Source organism: Zea mays, chromosome 9, assembly GCF_902167145.1.
Source record: "Zea mays cultivar B73 chromosome 9, Zm-B73-REFERENCE-NAM-5.0, whole genome shotgun sequence".
NCBI classification, from domain to species: domain Eukaryota; kingdom Viridiplantae; phylum Streptophyta; class Magnoliopsida; order Poales; family Poaceae; genus Zea; species Zea mays.
The window spans coordinates 94,013,618-94,037,197 of NC_050104.1; the positions used below are offsets into that span (position 1 = coordinate 94,013,618).

The 23,580-nt window shown below is 43.8% G+C and overlaps 1 protein-coding gene across 1 annotated transcript; it reads left to right on the forward strand.

The window, feature by feature from the left end:
• Window positions 1–19,552: 19,552 nt before the first annotated feature.
• Window positions 19,553–23,565, forward strand: LOC100383542 (uncharacterized). Its single transcript, NM_001362089.1, has 7 exons — window positions 19,553–19,952; window positions 20,742–21,502; window positions 21,645–21,722; window positions 21,802–21,891; window positions 22,196–22,432; window positions 22,621–22,785; window positions 22,988–23,565. The coding sequence occupies exons 1-7, from the start codon at window positions 19,688–19,690 to the stop codon at window positions 23,321–23,323; spliced, it is 1,932 nt and encodes a 643-aa protein (NP_001349018.1). The 5' UTR covers window positions 19,553–19,687; the 3' UTR covers window positions 23,324–23,565.
• Window positions 23,566–23,580: the final 15 nt, after the last annotated feature.

Here is a 23,580-nt window from a genome sequence, read left to right on the forward strand (position 1 = left end):
TATCAACAAATAAAGTATAGTGGTCTATATTCTCTCCAAAAATACTCCTCAAAATATCCTACAAATATTTCCCTAATGATCCCCTCAAATTCTTTTCAGAAATACTACCCAAATATTCCACCGATATATCTCCAAGTATTCTCTTCCTAAGAAATACCTTCAGAATCATTTTTCAAGCCCCCACAAATATTTTCTTCATAACTTTCTTCATGCTCATACGTATACGTATGCCTCCAGTGTCATACGGTGAGCTCTACAAGCTAATTACACTCATATAAGACAAATCCATGCAAATCTCCCACTAATCCTCTCATCCTCCCACTAATCCTCTCATCCCTCCCCCTAATCCCCCCACCATGGCTATAAATAGAGGGGCAAGGGCCTCCTCTCATCCCACCCCAAGCCATTTCATGGCAACTCCCTCCCCCCCCACACACACCCACTCCATGTTCCACACAAGCACACACTAGCACAAGGATCGTTCGTCCGATCGTTCGATCGTTCGTCCGTTCGTTCGTCCAAATAATCTTTTTCCTGCCGTTATGCTGCCGAAATTCCGATCGTTCGTTCGTCCGATCGTTTTATCGTTCGTCCGATCGTTCATGGTTCGTTCGTCCGTTCGTCCGATCGTTCGATCGTTCGTCCGTTCGTTCGTCCAAATAATCTTTTTCCTGCCGTTATGCTGCCGAAATTCCGATCGTTCGTTCGATCATTCGATCGTTCATTGTTCGTTCATAGTTCCTATCCATCGTTCATCGTTCGTTCATACGAACTATTCACCATCACTATTTACAGTTACTATTTACCGTTACTTTTACCGTTACTATTTACCGTTACTTTTTAGCGTTACTATTCACCGTTACTTTTTACCGTTACTATTTACCGTTACTTTTTACCGTTACTATTTACCATTACTTTTTACCGTTACTTTTTACCGTTACTATTTACCGTTACTATTTACCGTTACTTTTTACCATTACTATTTACCGTTACTTTTTACCGTTACTATTTACTGTTACTATTCACCGTTACTATTCATCGATCATCCGATCACCCTAAATTTCAACTACTCATCCATCATGCTGTCCAGTCCACCTAAGACTAGCCAGACCCATATCCCAGTTATACAAACCACGGTGACTGTGATTTTCCTTCCAGTGGGAACTTCCCATCTGGTCACCCATCCTAGGTTTCTCTAAGTTGAGCACGCTTAACTTGAGATTTCTTCGAACCAGGCTTCCAAACTCAGATTCCAATAATTCTCGTTTCTAAATTCTTATCGAATTATTCCCTATCCAACCATGTCATCCCATAAGCATGGTTCATAATCCAGAAAACTCCTAAAATACTCTTATCCCATATTCTGCATATAATCTCTCTGTTCAGACTAAGTCAGACGATTCATTCGTCACTATTCTCACCAACAGTGAACTTCACTGTGCTACACCACATACACCCAGCTATAAATACACCCAGCTACCCTCTCCCTCTCCACACACACTCAACACCCTCAGCCAAGGCAAACGCCCACCCACTCAGTTACTCCGCTCTATCGGCTACACGCATAGTGTCGCTTCGCCTCCAGTCCACCCTCCTGGTAAGCACCTCCGCTCCACCACTAGTAGTATCTCAACACCACATGACACAGATTCTACTCAAGACTCTACCCATCCATATATCTCTATTCTGACCACTATACTAAATATTTGTTGGTATACTTGCTTGTTTGTATGTTTGCTTGTTCATGTTGCATAGTTATCGGAGCGTTCGTACTGTCTCGTGGAGGCCAGATCTACAAGTCTACGCTAGGAGCCAGAAGCCAGTTCCGCGAGCTCTTCTTCCCCCTTCGCCGGATAAGCACGGCAAGCTCACTGGATCCCTTTGATGCATAAATTACCTATGCTTTTACAACCACAACCCTCAGCCTGTTATTTTATGCATGATATGATTTTGAGACAAGTTATTATGGCCACCCAGTCGCTTGCCGCAATCAATACTTGATATATTTGTTACAAATGATTTGAGAAAAGGTGTGAGTTTTCAAAAGAAAATGCTTTTCAAAATGTGTATGATGAAGGGTTTTCACCCTTATCACCTTGTGAGTGGGATAATCAGGGACTCCCTGGTTTAGGGGAGGGCCTAAGGTGTTGGCTCAGCTGGTTTAGGCGTGAGCAGAAGGATTGTCCCCTCATATAAGGACCGGTTTGTCATCTTCACTACCTGTACTCATGATAAGTACAACCACTCGAGACTGTGTGGGCAGTCACTCAATCTGAACTCGTACGGTCCAACCCCAGGGTTATGAAGGCTGGGGAGCACCGGGAGGATAAGGAGGGGGAATGTTTTGTCCGGTTTGGACATGGTGGTGGCCTGACTCCTTCCGGTATAACCGTTAAGGTTAGGACGTGCGAGGAAAGAAAGAGATTCGGATTCAGGTCTCACTAGCTATGAGATCGCAGAGCCGAACTAGTGGGTAAAGTGTACACCTCTGTGCAGAGTTCAAACCTATTCGAATAGTCCGTGTCCACTGGAATGGACGAGTCTGGTATGGTATGGCAATTAATGTTATGTTTTCAAAAAGGGTGCGTTTGAGAAAAATGGTTTTTAAAAGGTTTGGCGGTTGAGCCATGAGCTATGGTGGACGGGAAGTCCAGTAGCTGTTTTTGAAAATGAAAACCAGTGGGAAACTGCTGAGATACCTGGATGGTTTAGTCCAGGGGATTTTGTTATAATACTGAAAAACTTCCTGCTCCTTTTGGAGAGGATGCGCTTTGCAAAAATACAAAATGTTTTTCAAAACAACCCTGCATAAAATATTGTTGTTTCTGCAAAATATCCTGAGCTCCACATATTCCATGCATTATATCTGATTTCCCCATTCCGTGGGTGAAGGTGGGCTGCTGAGTACGTTTGTACTCACCCTTGCTTATTTATTTTTTTCAGAAAAAGGGGATCGGGTAAGAGTTACGACTGTTCCCAACCTTGCCTGTGGCTGTTGGACTGCTGATTTGCTTCACTGCGTATATCGGGCTGCTTCAGCCCCACTCTGATGATATGTCCCGAGTTGTGGACCAACTCTTAAAGTTGTTCGCCACCTTTATAGGTTTGTCGTTTAAGCAGATCTGTAATCATCTGATGTATAAATGTGTTTACTAGCCTCCTGGGACGAGTAATTGTATCACATTTGAGTCCTAGAGGATTGGGGATGCTTCAGGTGGTACCAGAGCTGTTAGGTTGGCCGCAGGACGTAACCCTTAGCCTGATCAAAAGTTTTTGAGTCCAAACTATTTTCTTAAAAAAATGTCTTGCTCTCATCCCTTCATTTCAAAAATGCTTTCCCCCTTTCCTTCTCTCAGAAGTCAGATGGAGTTTCGTTGCCAAACCAGCTTTTGCCAGAATGAAGATGGTTTCCCCAAGTTGCTGAGAGCATGCACAGTTCGCCTTGGAATCAGGAGCCAGCCAGAGTATGATGGTCGTGAATTCGTCGAGCATGGCACAGAGAAATGTGTCGTGACTGTGTACATTGGATCCAGTCCGCACCATGTGGAATGGAGTGTCACTGCTGCTGGGCACAGATTCAAAGACACCTGTCAAGTCGTCGCTCGCAAGGCATTGAGGACCCTATGTCAGATCTATGAAGAAGAAGTGGCCGACACACCGCTCAGATTCTTTCCACCCTTTCAGAGAAACCGTCCTGTTTGGATGGCCAGGATGCGTGCATTGGAAGGGAAGCAGCTGCTTGAGGACGACCCCACAGTTAAGTACCTCACTGCATACCTGCTCACCCTGGATGCACAGTATGATTTCTTGGCTCGGCACCACCGTCAGATGATTGCTCGAGCAGAACATGCAGAGAAGCTCAACCGTAAGCTCCATGTGGATCTCACCACAGCTCAAGCCCGTGTAGCTGCCTTGGAAAGTCGTGAAGTCATTGATGTTGAAGCCCTAAAGCAAGCCAAGGATGAGCACGTCCAGAAGTTGATGGAGGCCTACTTGGTAACCCATAACCAACATAGAGCCCTACGGATCCAAGAGCCCGCTTCATCCAACCCAGTTCAATCCATGAGAGTTGAAGATCCCCAGATTCTTGAAGGTCACCCGGTCTCTATCAGAGGAGAGAATAAGTCTTGGGAACTCCCGAAAGGAGCCATAGTCTTGGAAGGAATTCCAGTCTTCCCTCAGGCTATGGATAAGCAAGAGCACCCTGAATCCTCCCAAGATCCCCCGCCGGAGTTGTTTGAGCCCCTTACCATGAAGAAGATTCCAGCACCATCCCTTGAAGTCAAGGAAGAAGCTGCAAGCACCCCGCCAGCACCGCTGCCCTCTGAGGAACTACAAGAGCCAGTCCCGCTTGAAGAAGAGTTCAACCCCGTGCTGCCATCTCAGTCGCTGCCAGAAGAAGTCATCAACATCAACTCCCTGTTGACCCATCCAGGAGATATCTCAGATTGAAGTTGTGCGCTAGCCTTGCCAGAAGAGAAGCTTCCTGGTCTGAGTTAGTTATGCCCAGTCCTCTGCATGCATTGGGTAGTGAAGTTTTTCATCACTTTGGCTAGAGCCCTGCATGTATGAGAAGTAATCGTGTAGAATCGTGCTTTGCAAAACTCTAATTGTGTGGCCCCCTAGGGCATTTCAAAATGAATTTCGCTTGATGTTTTCTCCTCTTTTTGAGTGCATATGTGATGCTTTAATGTTAGTGCTCATAAGTTGCATTTAGCATAGTTCTCAATTCAGGAGCCAAGCAATAGTAGTTATGCTTAGCCCCCGAATCTGAGTAGTCCGTGCTTTGAAAAACTCTATTCTCCCCCTATTCAAAACATTTGATTTGTTTGTGCTGATCATTGCTTAGCTTGTGTGTTTTCTTTCTTTTTAAGAAAGGTTTTCTCTAAAAACATAGATAACAAATTAGAGCTAATCCTCACCTTATGCTTCCATTCTCATCTTAACCCATCTGAAGAGAAAAGTGCCTTACCCAAGAAGATACCGGGAAGCTTACCCTTGAAGCCTGGAATAAGCTATAGAAGAAACCAGTCCAGCGCTCAGTCAAAAGGACCGACCATGAGAATCAAAGCACTGCCCCTGAGTCAAAGTAAACAGAAAAAGAGGACAGAAGGAGTTATTACCATACAGAGAGGCAAAGATTCTTGGAACCAGAGACCACAAACATCAGGGTCATTGACCCCACCACTCACCCGTGCCCCTGCACGCGTGCCCGCCTCCATGCGCACTACCACACCCCCTTTGCAGCGCACTACCGCCACCCCACGCCCCCCTTTTGCAGCGCACCCACCACCATTACCGCCAGCAACACCATCCCCTTCCCCTTGTCGCACCTGCTGCCTCGTGTCACCTACTCCATCACCGCCACTCCGCACCCGAGCACCCACACTCGCCTATAAAACCCCCCACCAGCTCCCTCAACTCCCATCTCGCTCAAAGCAAAGCACACTCCAGATAAATCCCCTCTGCCAAATCGCAAGCAACCCCATTTCCCACTCCCTCGCCCCTAAGATCACAATGCTTGGTGATTCTTGGGTTGAAGACTGTTGTACATGGTTCATAGTCTTTCGCTTCTTCCTCCGTATGATGGTAATACTCTTGGATAGAATCCTCCAGTGGGAAGAGCAAAGAGAAAGAAAGGGTCAGTGAAAAGAAGATAGTGAAGAGAAGATAAGAAGAAGGTTCTCCCAGAATCAACCCTGTGTCAGTCATTTCTCCACAGCCTGCTCAAGCAGCAACAGCAGAAGAAGGCCCCGTAACACCCTTGTTATGAGGTACTTCAAGGAGTTCAAATCCCCAAGATTCAAGAGATCTACCCTCATTCTTTTTAAGTGGGGTAGTATTCCAGTAAGGTTCCTGCTATGGAGAAAAAGAAGAAGGCATGTAGCAAGCTTGTGAAGGACCAGATCATCAAAGCATATAAGTTTCTGGATGAGAAGTGGTCACCCAAGTTTTGTTAATAAAGCACCAGAAGACCAATCAAGAAAGGAATCTGTGTGGGAGTTCGCAAGAGAAAGGTTTGCGTGCTGGCATCGTTGCTTCCTCAATAAGCTAAGCGAAACCTAGAAGCCTGAAGATGATCTTTGATTAGCCAGAATCAGTGTTTGCAATCAGCAACCGGATGCTCCGCAAGGGCCAGATTTTGTTGAAGTTCCATCTCCTCGAAGAGTTTGCAAAGTGAAGATATGTAGCTGAAGTAAAGCTATACCCATAACCCTTCTAAGCCGAATCTCGAGGACGAGATTCCTTTTAAGTGGGGTAGATTTGTAGCATCCCAAAAATTCAAATTCTGAAATATTCTCAAACTCACTCTAAATTCAAATTGAATTTCAAATTTCTTTTCATAATGTTTGTTTGCGAGTTGATATCAACAAATAAAGTATAGTGGTCTATATTCTCTCCAAAAATACTCCTCAAAATATCCTACAAATATTTCCCTAATGATCCCCTCAAATTCTTTTCAGAAATACTACCCAAATATTCCACCGATATATCTCCAAGTATTCTCTTCCTAAGAAATACCTTCAGAATCATTTTTCAAGCCCCCACAAATATTTTCTTCATAACTTTCTTCATGCTCATACGTATACGTATGCCTCCAGTGTCATACGGTGAGCTCTACAAGCTAATTACACTCATATAAGACAAATCCATGCAAATCTCCCACTAATCCTCCCATCCTCCCACTAATCCTCTCATCCCTCCCCCTAATCCCCCCACCATGGCTATAAATAGAGGGGCAAGGGCCTCCTCTCATCCCACCCCAAGCCATTTCATGGCAACTCCCTCCCCCCCCCACACACACCCACTCCATGTTCCACACAAGCACACACTAGCACAAGGATCGTTCGGTCGTTCTTCGATCGTTCGTCCCCCTGTTCTTAGTTTGTTCGTTCGTTCGTCCGATCGTTCATGGTTCGTTCGTCCGTTCGTTCGATCGTTCGATCGTTTGTCCGTTCATTCGTCCAAATAACCTTTTTCCTGCCGTTATGCTGCTGAAATTCCGATCGTTCGTTCGTCCGATCGTTTGATCGTTCGTCCGATCGTTCATGGTTCGTTCGTCCGTTCGTTCGTCCAAATAATCTTTTTCCTGCCGTTATGCTGCCGAAATTCCGATCATTCGTTCGTTCGATCATTCGATCGTTCATCGTTCGTTCATAGTTCCTATCCCTCGTTCATCGTTCGTTCATACGACTATTTACTGTTACTATTTACCGTTACTTTTACCGTTACTATTTACCGTTACTATTTACCGTTACTATTTACCGTTACATTTTAGCGTTACTATTCACCGTTACTTTTTACCGTTACTTTTTACCGTTACTATTTACCGTTACTTTTTACCGTTACTTTTTACCGTTACTATTTACCGTTACTTTTTACCGTTACTATTCACCGTTACTATTCATCGATCATCCGATCACCCCAAATTTTAACTACTCATCCATCATGCTGTCCAGTCCACCTAAGACCAGCCAGACCCATATCCCAGTTATACAAACTCCGGTGACTGTGATTTTCCTTCCAGTGGGAACTTCCCATCTGGTCACCCATCCTAGGTTTCTCCAAGTTGAGCACACTTAACTTGAGATTTCTTCGAACCAGGCTTCCAAACTCAGATTCCAATAATTCTCGTTTCTAAATTCTTATCGAATTATTCCCTATCCAACCATGTCATCCCATAAGCATGGTTCATAATCCAGAAAACTCCTAAAATACTCTTATCTCATATTCTGCCTATAATCTCTCTGTTCAGACTAAGTCAGACAATTCATTCGTCACTATTCTCACCAACAGTGAACTTCACTGTGCTACACCACATACACCTAGCTATAAATACACCCAGCTACCCTCTCCCTCTCCACACACACTCAACACCCTCAGCCAAGGCAAACGCCCACCCACTCAGTTACTCCGCTCTACCGGCTACACGCATAGTGTCGCTTCGCCTCCAGTCCACCCTCCTGGTAAGCACCTCCGCTCCACCACTAGTAGTATCTCAACACCACATGACACAAATTCTACTCAAGACTCTACCCATCCATATATCTCTATTTTGACCACTATTCTAAATATTTGTTGGTATACTTGCTTGTTTGTATGTTTGCTTGTTCATGTTGCATAGTTATCGGAGCGTTCGTACTGTCTCGTGGAGGCCAGATCTACAAGTCTACGCTAGGAGCCAGAAGCCAGTTCCGCGAGCTCTTCTTCCCCCTTCGCCGGATAAGCACGGCAAGCTCACTGGATCCCTTTGATGCATAAATTAATTATGCTTTTACAACCACAACCCTCAGCCTGTTATTTTATGCATGATATGATTTTGAGACAAGTTATTATGGCCACCCAGCCGCTTGCCGCAATCAATACTTGATATATTTGTTACAAATGATTTGAGAAAAGGTGTGAGTTTTCAAAAGAAAATGCTTTTCAAAATGTGTATGATGAAGGGTTTTCACCCTTATCACCTTGTGAGTGGGATAATCAGGGACTCCCTGGTTTAGGGGAGGGCCTAAGGTGTTGGCTCAGCTGGTTTAGGCGTGAGCAGAAGGATTGTCCCCTCATATAAGGACCGGTTTGTCATCTTCACTACCTGTACTCATGATAAGTACAACCACTCGAGACTGTGTGGGCAGTCACTCAATCTGAACTCGTACGGTCCAACCCCAGGGTTATGAAGGCTGGGGAGCACCGGGAGGATAAGGAGGGGGAATGTTTTGTCCAGTTTGGACATGGTGGTGGCCTGACTCCTTTCGGTATAACCGTTAAGGTTAGGACGTGCGAGGAAAGAAAGATATTCGGATTCGGGTCTCACTAGCTATGAGATCGCAGAGCCGGACTAAGGGGTAAAGTGTACACCTCTGCGTAGAGTTCAAACCTATTCGAATAGTCCGTGTCCACTGGAATGGACGAGTCTGGTATGGTATGGCAATTAATGTTTTGTTTTCAAAAAGGGTGCGTTTGAGAAAAATGGTTTTTAAAAGGTTCGGCGGTTGAGCCGTGAGCTATGGTGGACGGGAAGTCCAGTAGCTGTTTTTGAAAATGAAAACCAGTGGGAAACTGCTGAGATACCTGGATGGTTTAGTCCAGGGGATTTTGTTATAACACTGGAAAACTTCCTGCTCCTTTTGGAGAGGATGCGCTTTGCAAAAATACAAAATGTTTTTCAAAACAACCCTGCATAAAATATTGCTGTTTCTGCAAAATATCCTGAGCTCCACATATTCCATGCATTATATCTGATTTCCCCATTCCGTGGGTGAAGGTGGGTTGCTGAGTACGTTTGTACTCACCCTTGCTTATTTATTTTTTTCAGAAAAAGGGGATCGGGTAAGAGTTACGACTGTTCCCAACCTTGCCTGTGGCTGTTGTACCGCTGATTTGCTTCACTGCGTATATCGGGCTGCTTCAGCCCCACTCTGATGATATGTCCCGAGTTGTGGACCAACTCTTAAAGTTGTTCGCCACCTTTATAGGTTTGTCGTTTAAGCAGATCTGTAATCATCTGATGTATAAATGTGTTTACTAGCCTCCTGGGACTAGTAATTGTATCACATTTGAGTCCCAGAGGATTGGGGACGCTTCATTGGTGATCCCTCAAAAAGTGATACCGAATGGCTATGTGCTTAGTGCGGCTGTGTTCAACGGGATTATCCGTCATGCAGATTGCACTCTCATTGTCACATAGGAGAGGGACTTTGCTCAATTTGTAGCCATAGTCCCTAAGGGTTTGCCTCATCCAAAGCAATTACGCGCAACAGTGGCCTGCGGCAATGTACTCGGCTTCGGCGGTAGAAAGAGCTACTGAATTTTGTTTCTTTGAAGCCCAAGACACCAGGGATCTTCCCAAAAACTGTCAAGTCCCTGATGTGCTCTTTCTATCAATTTTACACCCTGCCCAATCAGCATTTGAATATCCTATTAAATCAAAAGAGGATCCCTTGGGGTACCAAGGACCAAACTTAGGTGTATAAACTAAATATCTCATGATTCTTTTCACGGCCCTAAGGTGAACTTCCTTAGGATCGGCTTGGAACCTTGCACACATGCATACGGAAAGCATAATATCCGGTCGAGATGCACATAAATAGAGTAGAGATCCTATCATCGACCGGTATACCTTTTGATCTACGGATTTACCTCTCGTGTCGAGGTCGAGATGCCCATTAGTTCCCATGGGTGTCTTGATGGGCTTGGCATCCTTCATTCCAAACTTGGTAAGTATGTCTTATATGTACTTTGTTTGGCTGATGAAGGTGCCCTCTTGGAGTTGCTTGACTTGAAATCCTAGAAAATACTTCAACTCCCCCATCATAGACATCTCGAATTTTTGAACCATAATCCTACTAAACTCTTCACAAGTAGATTTGTTAGTAGACCCAAATATGATATCATCAACATAAATTTGGCATACAAACAAATCTTTTGCAATGGTTTTAGTAAAGAGAGTAGTATCGGCTTTTCTGACTTTGAAGCCATTAGTGATAAGAAAATCTCTTAGGCATTCATACCATGCTCTTGAGGCTTGCTTGAGCCCATAAAGCGCCTTAAAGAGTTTATAAATGTGATTAGGGTACTCACTATCTTCAAAGCCGGGAGGTTGCTCAACATAGACCTCTTCCTTGATTGGTCCATTGAGGAAGGCACTTTTCACGTCCATTTGATAGAGCTTAAAGCCATGGTAAGTAGCATAGGAAAATAATATACGAATTGATTCAAGCCTAGCTATGGGTGCATAGGTTTCACCGAAATCCAAACCTTCGACTTGTGAATATCCCTTGGCCACAAGTCGAGCTTTGTTCCTTGTCACCACACCATGCTCATCTTGCTTGTTGTGAAAAACCTACTTGGTTCCTACAACATTTTGATTAGGACATGGAAATAAATGCCATACCTCATTCCTCGTGAAGTTGTTGAGCTCCTCTTGCATTGCCAACACCCAATCCGAGTCTCTTAGTGCATCCTCTACTCTGTATGGCTCAATAGAGGAAACAAAAGAGTAATGTTCACAAAAATGAGCGACTCGTGATCGATTTGTTACCCCCTTATGAATGTCGCCGAGGATGGAGTTTACGGGGTGATCTCTTTGAATCGCTTGGTAGACTCTTGGGTGTGGCGGTCTTTGATCCTGTACTTCTTGATCATCTTCCTTGTCTTGATCATTGTTATCTCCCCCTTGATCATTGTCCTCCTCTTGAGGTGGCTCATTGTCTTGATCTTCGTCTTCATTATTTTGAGCTTGATCCTCATCTTGGGTTGGTGGAGATGCTTGCATGGAAGATGACGATTGATCTTGAGCTTGAGTGAGCTCTTCGGATTCCTTGGGACACACATCCCCAATGGACATGTTCCTTAGCGTGACACACGGAGCCTCTTCATCATCTAGCTCATCAAGATCAACTTGCTCCACTTGGGAGCCATTAGTCTCATCAAACACAATGTCACAAGAAACCTCAACTAACCTAGTGGATTTGTTGAAGACTCTATATGCCCTTGTGTTTGAATCGTATCCTAGTAAAAAGCCTTCTACAGACTTAGGAGCAAATTTAGATTTTCCACCTCTTTTAACAAAGCATAAAACATTTGCTACCAAAGACTCTAAAATATGAAACATTGGGCTTTTTACCAGTTAGGAGTTCATATGATGTCTTCTTGAGGATTCGGTGAAGGTAGAGCCGGTTGATGGAGTAGCAGGCGGTGTTAATCGCTTCAGCCCAAAACCGGCCCGGAGTCTTGTACTCATCAAGCATGGTCCTCGCCATGTCAATTAGAGTTCTATTCTTCCTCTCAACTACACCATTTTGTTGAGGTGTGTAGGGAGAAGAGAACTCATGCTTGATGCCCTCCTCCTCAAGAAAGCCTTCAATTTGAGAGTTCTTGAACTCTGTCCCATTGTCGCTTCTTATTTTCTTGATCCTTAATCCAAACTCATTTTGAGCCCGTCTCAAGAATCCTTTTAAAGTCTCTTGGGTTTGTGATTTTCCTGCAAAAAGAATACCCAAGTGAAGCGACAATAATCATCCACAATTACTAGACAGTACTTACTCCCGTCGATGCTTATACAAGCTATCGGGCCGAATAGATCTATGTGGAGTAACTCCAGTGGCCTGTCTGTTGTCATGATGTTTTTATGTGGATGGTGGGTACCAACTTGCTTCCCTGTTTGACATGCGCTACAAACCCTGTCTTTCTCAAAATGAACATTTGTTAGTCCCAAAATGTGTTCTCCCTTTAGAAGCTTGTGAAGATTCTTCATCCCAACATGGCCTAGTCGGCGATGCTAGAGCCAACCCATATTAGTCTTAGCAATTAAGCAAGTATCGAGTTCAGCTCTTTTAAAATCAACTAAGTATAGCTGACCCTCGAGTACTCCCTTAAATGCTACTGAATCATCACTTCTTCTAAAGACAGTAACACCTATATCCGTAAAAAGATAGTTATAACCCATTTTGTATAATTGAGAAACTGAAAGAAAGTTATAATCTAAAGAATCTACAAGAAAAACATTTGAAATGGAATGATCAGGTGATATAGCAATTTTACCAAGTCCTTTGACCAAACCTTAATTTCCATCTCCGAATGTGATAGCTCTTTGAGGATCTTCGTTTTTCTCGTAGGAGGAGAACATCTTTTTCTCTCCTGTCATGTGGTTTGTGCATCCGCTATCAACGATCCAACTTGAGCCCCCGGATGCATAAACCTACAAAACAAGTTTAGGCCTTGTTCTTAGGTACTCAAATGATCTTGGGTCCTTTCACATTAGAAACAAGCACCTTGGGTACCCAAACACAAGTCTTGGAGCCCTTGTGGTTGCCCCCAACATATTTGGCAACTACTTTGCCTAATTTGTTAGTTAAAACATAAGCAGCATCAAAAGTCTTAAATGAAATATTAGATTCATTTGATGCAGTAGGAGTTTTCTTTTTAGGCATTTTAACATGGGTAGAATGCCTAGAGCTAGATGCCTCATTCTTGTACATAAAAGCATGATGGGAAACAGAATGAGACTTCCTAGCATGAATTCTCCTAATCTTGTGCTCAGGATAACCAGCAGGATATAAAATGTAACCCTCGTTATCCTGAGCCATGGGAGCCTTGCCCTTTACAAAGTTAGACAATTTCTTAGAGACATTAAGCTTGACATTGCCTCCCTGTTGGAAGCCAATGCCATCTTTAATACCAGGGCATCTCCCATTATAGAGCATGCTCCTAGCAAGTTTAAAATTTTCATTTTCTATCTCATGCTCATTGATTTTGGCAGTCAGTTGAGCTATGTGATCATTTTGTTGTTTAATTAAAGCTAGGTGATCATGAATAGCATCAACATTAATGTCTCTACATCTGGTACAAATAGAGACATGATCAACACTAGATGTAGAGGGTTTGCAAACATTTAATTCATCAATCTTAGCATGTAACATAGCATTTTTATTTCTAAGATTGGAAATAGAAATATTGCAAACATTCAAATCTTTAGCCTTAAAAATTAACTTATCATTCTCAATTTTAAGGCTAGCAATTGATTCATTCAATTTATCAATCTTAGCAAATAAACTAGCATTTTCATTTTCAAGATTGTTAATTGAATCATGGCAAACATTTGATTTCTCAACCTTATCAATTAAACTAGTGTTCTCATCTCTAAGGTTGGAAATGGTGTCATGGCAAATGCTAAGCTCCTTAGTCAAGTTTTCATTTTTCTCTACTTCCTGAGCATAAGCATTCTTTACCTTAACATGCTTTTTATTTTCCTTTATAAGGAATTCTTCTTGGCTATCCAAAACTTCATCCTTCTCATGAATAGCACTTATCAATTCATTTAGTTTTACCTTTTGTTGCATGTTAAGGTTGGAAAAAGACTAAGCAAATCATCCTCATCTTCACTAGAGCTACCCTCATCACTAGATGTTGTATATTTAGTGGAGGCTATAGATTTTACCTTCTTCTTTTTGCCGTCCTTTGCCATGAGGCCCTTGTGGCCGACGTTGGGGAAGAGGAGGCCCTTGTTGACGGCGATGTTGGCGGCATCCTCGTCGAAGGATGAGTCGGTGGAGCTCCCGTCGGAGTCCCATTCCCGACACACGTGGGCATCGTCGCATTTCTTCTTGTAGTACTTCTTATTTTCCTTCCTCTTTCCATTCTTGTCGTCGCCCCTGTCACTATCACTAGACATAGGACATTTTGCAATGAAATGACCGGGCTTACCACACTTGTAGCACACTTTTTTGGAGCGGGGTTTGTAATCCTTCCCCCTCCTTTGCTTGAGGATTTGGCAGAAGCTCTTGATGATGAGCGCCATTTCCTCGTTGTCGAGCTTAGAGGCGTCGATGGGGAGCCTACTTGATGTAGACTCTTCTTTCTTTTCTTCTGTCGCTTTGAATGCGACGGGTTGCACCTCGGGTGTGGAGGTGCCGCCTTGCTCAATGATTTGTTTGGAGCCTTTGATCATCAACTCAAAGCTCACAAACTTTCCTATCACTTCCTCGGGAGACATTGGCTTATATCTAGGATCACCACGTATTAATTGAACTTAAGTAGGATTACGAAATACGAGTGATCTAGGAATAACCTTGACCATTTCATGGTCATCCCATTTGGTGCTCCCGAGGTTGCGTACTTGGTTGACCAAGGTCTTGAGCCGGTTGTACATGGCTTGTGGCTCCTCTCCTTGGTTGAGGATGAATCGACCGAGCTCCCCCTCGATCGTCTCCCGTTTGGTGATCTTGGTCACCTCATCTCCTTCGTGCGCGGTCTTTAGCACGTCCCAAATCTATTTGGCACTCTTCAACCCTTGCACCTTATTATACCCCTCTCGACATAGAGAGGCGAGGAGTATAGTAGTGGCTTGGGAGTTGAAGTGCCGGATTTGAGCGACCTCGTCTGAGTCGTAGCCTTCATCCCCCATGGATGGTACCTGCGCTCCAAACTCAACAATGTCCCAAATGCTTGCGTGGAGTGAGGTTAGATGATGCCTCATTTTATCACTCCACATACAATAATCTTCACCGTAAAAAACCGGTGGTTTGCCTAATGGGACATAAAATAAAGGAGTGTGTTTGGAAATGCGAGGATAGCGTAGGGGGATCTTACTAAACTTCTTGCGCTCATGGTGCTTAGAAGTGACGGACGGAGCATCGGAGCCGGAGGTGGAGGGCGATGAAGAATCGGTCTCGTAGTAGACCACCTTCTTCATCTTCTTCTTGTCGCCACTCCGGTGCGACTTGACGCGGGGAGGTGATTCCTCCCTTCCTTTGGCGCCGGACTCCCTTGATGGAGCCTTCCCATGGCTTGTGGTCATTTCCATCTCCCTCTTGGCGGATCCTCCTGACATCACTTCGAGTGGTTAGACTCTTAATGAAGTACCGGGCTCTGATACCAATTGAAAGTCGCCTAGAGGGGGGGTGGATAGGCGGAAACTGAAATTTACAAACTTAAGCACACACTACAAGCCGGGGTTACCGTTAGAAATAAATTCGAGTCCGAAAGAGAGGGCAAAAACAAATCAAAAGCAAATGAAGCAGATGACACGGTGATTTGTTTTACTGAGGTTCGGTTCTTGAGAACCTAGTCCCCGTTGAGGTGGTCACAAAGACCGGGTCTCTTCAACCCTTTCCCTCTCTCAAACGGTCACTTAGACCGAGTGAGCTTTATCCTTAATCAAACGGGTCACTTAGACCCCACAAGGACCACCACACAATTGGTGTCTCTTGCTTTGATTACAAGTGCTTGAAGAACAAGAAAGAGGAAGAAGAAAGCGATCCAAGAACCAGAGCTCAAAGAACACGAGCAAAAACTCTCTCTCTAGTCACTAGATGTTTGGAGTGTATTTGGGACTTGGAGAGGCTTTGATTCTTTTGAATTGTGTCTTATATTGATTGCACTAGCTCTTGTATTGAATGAGATGTCTGAAAAACTTGGATGCTTGGAGTGGTGGTGGTTGGGGGTATTTATAGCCCCAACCACCAAACCAACCGTTGGGGAGGCTGTCTGTCGATGGCGCACCGGACAGTCCGGTGCACCACTGGACATCGTCCGGTGCGCCAGCCACGTTACCCAACCGTTAGGGTTCTGACGGTTTCGACCGTTGGAGCTCTGACATCTTGGGGCACCGAATAGTCCGGTGCCGCACCGGACAGGCACTGTTCACTGTCCGGTGCGCCTTCTGGCGCTGCTCTGATTCTGAGCGAACTGTCTGCGCACTGTTCACGTTTGCAGGCGACCGTTGGAGTTGACTGTTGCGCTCGATAGCCGTTGCTCCGCTGGCACACCGGACAGTCCAGTGAATTATAGCGGAGTGGCGCCTGAGAAACCCGAAGGTGAAGAGTTCAGTCTGTACGGTCCCTGGTGCACCGGACACTGTCTGGTGGCACACCAGACAGTCCGGTGCGCCAGACCAGGGTTCTCTTCGGTTTCTTTTGCTCCTTTCTTTTGAATCCTAACTTGGATCTTTTTATTGGTTTGTGTTGAACCTTTAGCACCTGTAGAATATATAATCTAGAGCAAACTAGTTAGTCCAATTATTTGTGTTGGGCATTTCAACCACCAAAATTATTTAGGAAAAGGTTTGACCCTATTTCCCTTTCAACATATAATGTTTCTTCGATGTAGCAAGTTCTACATAGATTTGCACCATGCGTGCCTTCGTAGATAAGGCGATTTTTTCTCGAGGAGTCCCATACCTCTTGGGAATGTGTCGCATTGACGACATGATGAAAGTCTTTCTCGGTCATCGACGAGAGAAGGCCACTCAACAGTTGTTGGTATTGATCATACCAACGAGCATATGTCGAATTAGGAACTTTAGTGACACCTACGTCCGTTGATGCAACAATCGGTTTATTATGTGCGACATTAGATTTAGTCAGTCAAATCGTGATGAATTAGGGCGTGTTTGGATGCCTGCATATGGACTGATCCTATCTCGGTGGATGCAATTATCCGGTGTTTTGTTGGCGGTGGAGGGCGAGCGGCGCCGCGTCGAGAGCCGAGGGGGAGGACCGAGGGGTCGACGTCGAGGCGGTGCGGAGGCCACACATGGCGAGGTGGAGGAGGTGGAGGGGCCTTGTTGTCGTCGCTGTTGTGACCGAGGGAATGGCGTGAGGAGGGAGGTGGATTTTAGGTTTAGGGTTTCTTGCACGGGAGGCAACGCATGGGGATAGGCACGGATGATGCGATGTGGACGACACGTTAAATTAGAAATACTATGAGGACTCTTTTTGCAAAAGTGATGACGATGGAACCAAGAAAACTGGTGCTTTATAGTACGAGAGAAAGAAAGTGGATATCCAAATTGTTATGACAAATTTAATATTTTGAAATAGATATTATAAAATTTCTTATTGGTCTTTCCTTATGTTATTAAACACATTATTATAAATAAGAATAAAATTTTGTATAAATTATTATATTTGTTATTTGCTCGCTACAACAAAAAACTGAAAAATACACAAATTCAGATCTAAATTTTATATCTCAGAGAGAAGATATATAACAAATTTAAGATTTATCTTTTATAAATCTTTATAAGCTCAATATTAAAAATAAGAATACGAACCTACATAACATATTTTATATCCTATTTATTCGTAATTAAATAAATAAACTAAGAATAATATCCAAATAAATAGCCCAGTACTTGTCACTCGGGCCAAGGTTCGATCATGCGCCAGTACAATATGAGCCAGACGCTCCCAAGCCACAGGGCAATATGAACCAGGGTGTACTCATGGAGTCAAGTCGTATGAACGTATGATCGTATCCGGTTCGTGGTCTAGAACAAGACTTATATATTTTTAATTATCTTTATTGTTTTCAGATAAAAATGCATTAAGAATGCAGTAAATCTAATAGATGGGTCTCTGTTAGTTTGTTACGAACCTTTTTGTAAGGCAGATATCTTTTCAGACTTTGGATTTTAATTCTCATCTCGTCTGGCAGGCGTTTGTGTCACATGTCTCCAACCAAGATCCCCAATATACACGCGTCAGGTTAGTTGTATTCAAGCCAATAGCGATCGGTACCACCCCAATTAGATTCACCTTGGTTAGTTTGGAGCCACCATCTGGAGATCTAAATCATGGAGCTAGCGGTACGTCCGAATCTTTTGCATTTTAACTCTTTTTTCTAAAAATTCTATGTTTGGTTCCCTGTGCGACATAATCTCATTTTTAAACCTTATCCTCGACGTCACAAGTCACATCGCCGAGGTAATATGGCTTGGCGTTGTGACTTATAACGCCTATCTCATCACCATTATTCTAACGCCGAGCTCGACGCCAAGATCCATGATGTCGAGATAGACGCCAAAAATTAATTTGAACGACTTAGATGTAGCAATACATTAATAAATTAATTATATATAGCATCACTAATTTAGCATAGCTCCGATTTTAAGGTTTTTAATATGTGCGCGTATGAATCAATCTAAATATACAAAAATATATGTGCGCATATATATCGATCAATATAACGATAGAAGGACGTGGAAAATCGTTAATTATTTCTAGTCGTGAAACTTCTCTAATAGTAAAATTAATACACTAAATAAATAAAAATTATATAGCGCAATCGACATGCTATCAAATGTGTGTGGGATGGTAGGTATGTTGTGTTACATCATATTAAAATGGGACAATTGCCTTATATAGATACACATAAACCATGAATGAGTGTCATTTGTGCGTATTCTAGAAAAAAAACTTAAAAAATATATAAGTCTAAAGAATTCCTAATATATCATGGCAACAAATATTTGAGCTTCATGTCTTGCTATTTTTTAAACTGACACTGTAATAGCCTAAGTATCATGTTCAATTAAAAATCATGAAACAAGAGTCGTGCTAAATTAATGATGTTATATGTAATTAATTTATTCATGTAATGATTTATGTGAGTCGCTCAAATTTATTCTTTGTGTCTAGTTCAGCTTCAGGACCTTTGGCGCCGAGGTATACGCCACGTAAGCACAAGTGCCTCGGCGTCATAAGGCGTGGTTGTGGTGTCGAGCAATCCTTGACGTCCCACTTCGACGTCATAGTCACACACCGTTGTGGCACCGAGAAAAGGATCCAAATATGAGATTAGAGGAGACTAGACGTAAAATTTTTAAGAAAAATAGTTAAAATAAAAAAATCAGATAGTACATCCAAAAAATTCCGCCACAAAGATGTGAATGTCGTGTGTCCTGCTGAACAACTCTTAGACCTTATTTGGTTATTGTCATTCCATATAAATTGAAGTCGATTAAGTAGAATTAAAATATATTTTAATTTACTATAAATTTAAATCGACTCAATCCCATTTAATCTATATCAATATATATTAACAACGTGACAAACAAACCCCGAGTGGGCCAATACAAGCCCGCCGGACAATACACAGCTCGCGACGACGTTGCGCTCTGCCGCGTGGGCCCGCTCCCAGTCCTGATCACACACGCGGACTCGGCCTCGCGCCCGGCTCTGCACCTGCGCCGCCGCGCGTTTCTGTGGAAACCCTATATAAGGGCAATCGAGGCGGCAGGTTTATGAAAGGAAAAAAACAAATAAAAAGGAAACAATCTGAGGCAAAGGGAATTCCGAAAGGCAAGTCGAGGAGACTAGAGGGAGCCGACGAGAGGGATCGCCGGATCGGCGCGCCCGCAACCGTCGAGACACCGAAAACCCTAACCTATTTTGCCGCTCATATCGCAATGGCGAGCCCCTCGACGACGCCCTCGGCTCCGATCGCGGCGGAGGTAGTCCCCGTGGCTGAGGGGACTCCGGCGGCGGTACTGCCGCCGCTCGGCTCGATGGCGTCCCTGTACGTGGGTGACCTGGCTGAGACCGTAGACGAGCCGCAGCTCCACGCGCTCTTCAGCCAGGTCGCGCCCGTCGCGACGGTGCGCGTCTGCCGGGACATCCTAAGCGGCGTCTCGCTTGGATATGGTTACGTAAATTTTTACTCGCGCCAGGAAGGTGAGTTTCTCCATGCATGTGCTCGCCTCTAGTCAGTTACTATAATGTATATGATCTTAATCTTCCTCAGGTTAGTCTCGATCGAGTTCCACGTTATGGCATATATCATAATATATACAATGCGTTTTCTCAATAATTCGTTTCCTTTTCTGTTTTTTTCCTGGATTTATGTTGTCAGATTGGAGAGGTTGACGTGATAAATCTTGTGGTTTCTATGTTTGATCTATCATCCAGTCGGTAACAATTGATTATTACCGAAGATCATTTATATTTGTCACATAGGGTGAACTCACTCTATCTATTTGTTACATAGGGTGAAGTCATCCCTTGCCACATAGTCACATAGAGTGAAGTCATCCTTTCTGTTTGTCACCTAGGGTGAACCTTCATCCAGGCGGTTTGTCATCTAGGTTAACCTTCATCCAGTCGGTTACTCGGTTTATCACCCAATCAGTACTAATCGATTATTATCAAACGATCTTCCGTAACCGAAGATCGTTCATTAGTAATTGATTATCACCGACTAGATGAAGCTTCACCCTAGATGACAATTAGAATATATATATATATATATTGCTTATTAGAACTTGGTGTTGTTGGCAGCAGTTTATGCTAGAGCGAGTTATAGACTATCTCTTCTTGGTGGAGAAAATGTTAAAATTTAATTATCAATTTATGTGATTTATTTATTTATATTTATTCAGTTCTGATTAAAAGCATATATAGAATTATATTGACCAATATATCTTAAACTAAGTTTATTGTAACTTGGATTATCGTCACTTGCAGCTACTCGTGCGCTAGAAGCTTTGAATTTTACCCCATTGATCGGAAAGTACATCCGGGTTATGTTCTCTAACCGGGATCCAAGTCTGCGTAAGAGTGGACGTGCTAACTTGTTTGTAAAGAACCTTGAGCCTAACATTGATAGCAAGAACCTGTATGAGATCTTCTCCTCCTTTGGCGCAATACTGTCATGCAAGGTGGCCACTGATTCAGCTGGTCAGTCAAAAGGGTATGGTTTTGTACAATATGAGACTGAGGAATCTGCCGAAGCTGCCATTAACGGACTTAATGGTATGCTAGCAAATAACAGAAAAATGTTTGTGGGCCTACACATGCGCCGTCGGGACAGAGAAGTGAAGTTCACAAACGTATATATAAAGAATTTGCCCACTGAATTCAGTGAGGATGACCTCCGCCAGGAGTTTGCACCGTTTGGTGAAATTACTAGCGCTGTGGTCATGAGGGATGCTGATGGTGCCTCCAAATGTTTCGGCTTTGTAAATTTTAAAAAGCCAGAGTTCGCTATAGAGGCTGTTGAGAAGGCCAATGGGAAGGCCATCGGTGACAAGACTTTATATGTCGGAAGGGCTCAGAAGAAGGAAGAGAGAAAAGCCGAGCTGAAAACGAGATTTGGACGTGGCAGAGACAACAAGGTTGATAAACCTAATGGTATCAATCTATACTTGAAGAACATTGATGATGGTATAAACGACGAGGGGTTGAAGAAATTATTCGAAGAATTTGGTCAAGTTGCTTCATGCAAGGTATATTTTTTTTCAACCGCTAAATTGTTACTTTGTTCTTTTGTTTACCGAAGCGTTTTTCTGAAGATGAAAAGGTTTTATGTCTACCTTAGTATTCGCGTAGTATTGAGTGCCAGAGCTATATATATTGATAACTGTTTAGGTAATGGTTGATGCTCGAGGAAGGAGCAAGGGTTCAGGGTTTGTGTCGTTTGCTACTGCTGAAGCTGGCCAAAGGGCGGTAAGTCGATACTGAACTTTGGTTGTAAGGTTTTAGTGTTTGATGTTTCTAAGATCAATGTTGAACCACATGTCATCAGATAAACCGAATGAATGGTAGGATTGTTGGGAAGAAACCACTCTACGTTGGTTTAGCTCAGCCTAAGGAGGAAAGAAAAGCCATGCTAATGGTAGGTAACCTTGTGTTCACAATACGTGGTTTTTTTTGTCTTGATATTACGCCTCATCTTACATTGTCTCTCTTCTTTATATTGCTATATATTATATTATATATTGATGCGAGTATGCTGTTTTAGATATTTAGTACTGAGTATACCTTTTGTAGTATCATTATTAAGCCCCCTTGTCCGACCGACTTACCAATTACAGACACCGTTGTACGGTATCTACAATATATGATATGTAAATGCTTCACTTTTATGATGAAGAGGAAGTTGAGAACTTGAGATTGACATCATATTTTTTTGTTGCTAGGCGCATTTCGCTCAACGTAACCTGGCAATGGCAGCTTCTCAATATGCCGGACCTCAGCAGGTCTATTTTGGTCACCCTTCTTCACCTGGCCCGATCGCGCCTCCTCAGGGCGCAGTATTTGGGTTTCCGCAACACTTCGTTCCGGGAATGGGGCCTATCTCTCCCGTTATGATGCCGCCACACAACATGCAGCGACCAAGGTATCCTGGTCCTGCTCCATATCGGCAGCAGCAGGCGGTATGTCCATGACGTTCTTCTGCTAATAACTTTTTTTTTATTAAGAGACATGATTTTTCTTATTTTTCTTAAGAAGAAGAAAAATCATGATAGTATTTATTCATCAGTCTTTTTATTGTATTACCAATCACGTCTGGCTAGCATTCCATGACGTTCTTCTGCTAATATCGCTTCCATGTCTTCCTTAGATGATCCACGCAAATGCCAATCACATGCCGAATGCCAGACCTGGGCCTTACCCTGCAATGCCGCCTCAGGCCTTCCCAGGTGCGGGTGCCACGGCGTGGCAGCAACACGCTGTAAGCAGGACAACTACTGCCGTAGCATCTGCTGGACCGGCAGACCAACATCAGGTACGTAATAGTGCTGCAATACATCCACAAACCTTCCAGCTGCCTTATTACAAGTTTCTGAATCGAGTTAGCCTTGTGGACCATGAGCTAATTTACAGCAGAATAGGATTCTTTTTTTTTTGTAGTGGCACTAAATAGAAGTACACCATTGATGAAATCTATGGTAACTTGGGCCTCCCTTTGCTCTTTTTGTCGTGTGCAGATTCTCGGCAACAAGTTGTACGCGCTGGTCGAACAGCTCGAGCGCGATCACGCTGGCAAAGTTACCGGGATGCTGCTGGAGATGGACAAGGCCGAGATCCTACAGCTGCTGCGGTCTCCGGAGGCTCTCCGGGCCAAAGTCCGCGAAGCCATGGCTGTTCTACAGCGGACCAAGGCCGGAGGCTCCGTCGATCCTGCCGCCGCCGCTGCTGTCGCCAAAGCCGGAGACTCGGCAGCCGATCCTCCTCCTGCTGCCGCCGCCGCCGCCGCCGCCGTTAAGGCCGGAAGCTCAGCCGATCCCGGTGCCGCCGCCGCCGCACCAACCGTAAACGCCTGAGCGATTGATGCGCTCGCAGGGCAAATAAGATTTTCAGTTCATGTGCCGGCTTGGACTCCGGACATGCCTAGGATATATGCTAATAATTTGTAGCCGAACCTCCTTGTCTCGTAGTTTATTTGTTCCAGGTTACTCTTGGTTTTCCAGTTGCCGAACCGTAGCTTGAACCTTAGAATGCTTTTGTCTCCGATTGTTTTTTTTTAATAAAATTAGGCTGCAATGATATTCCTTACCTGAGATGCATCATGCATGATGAT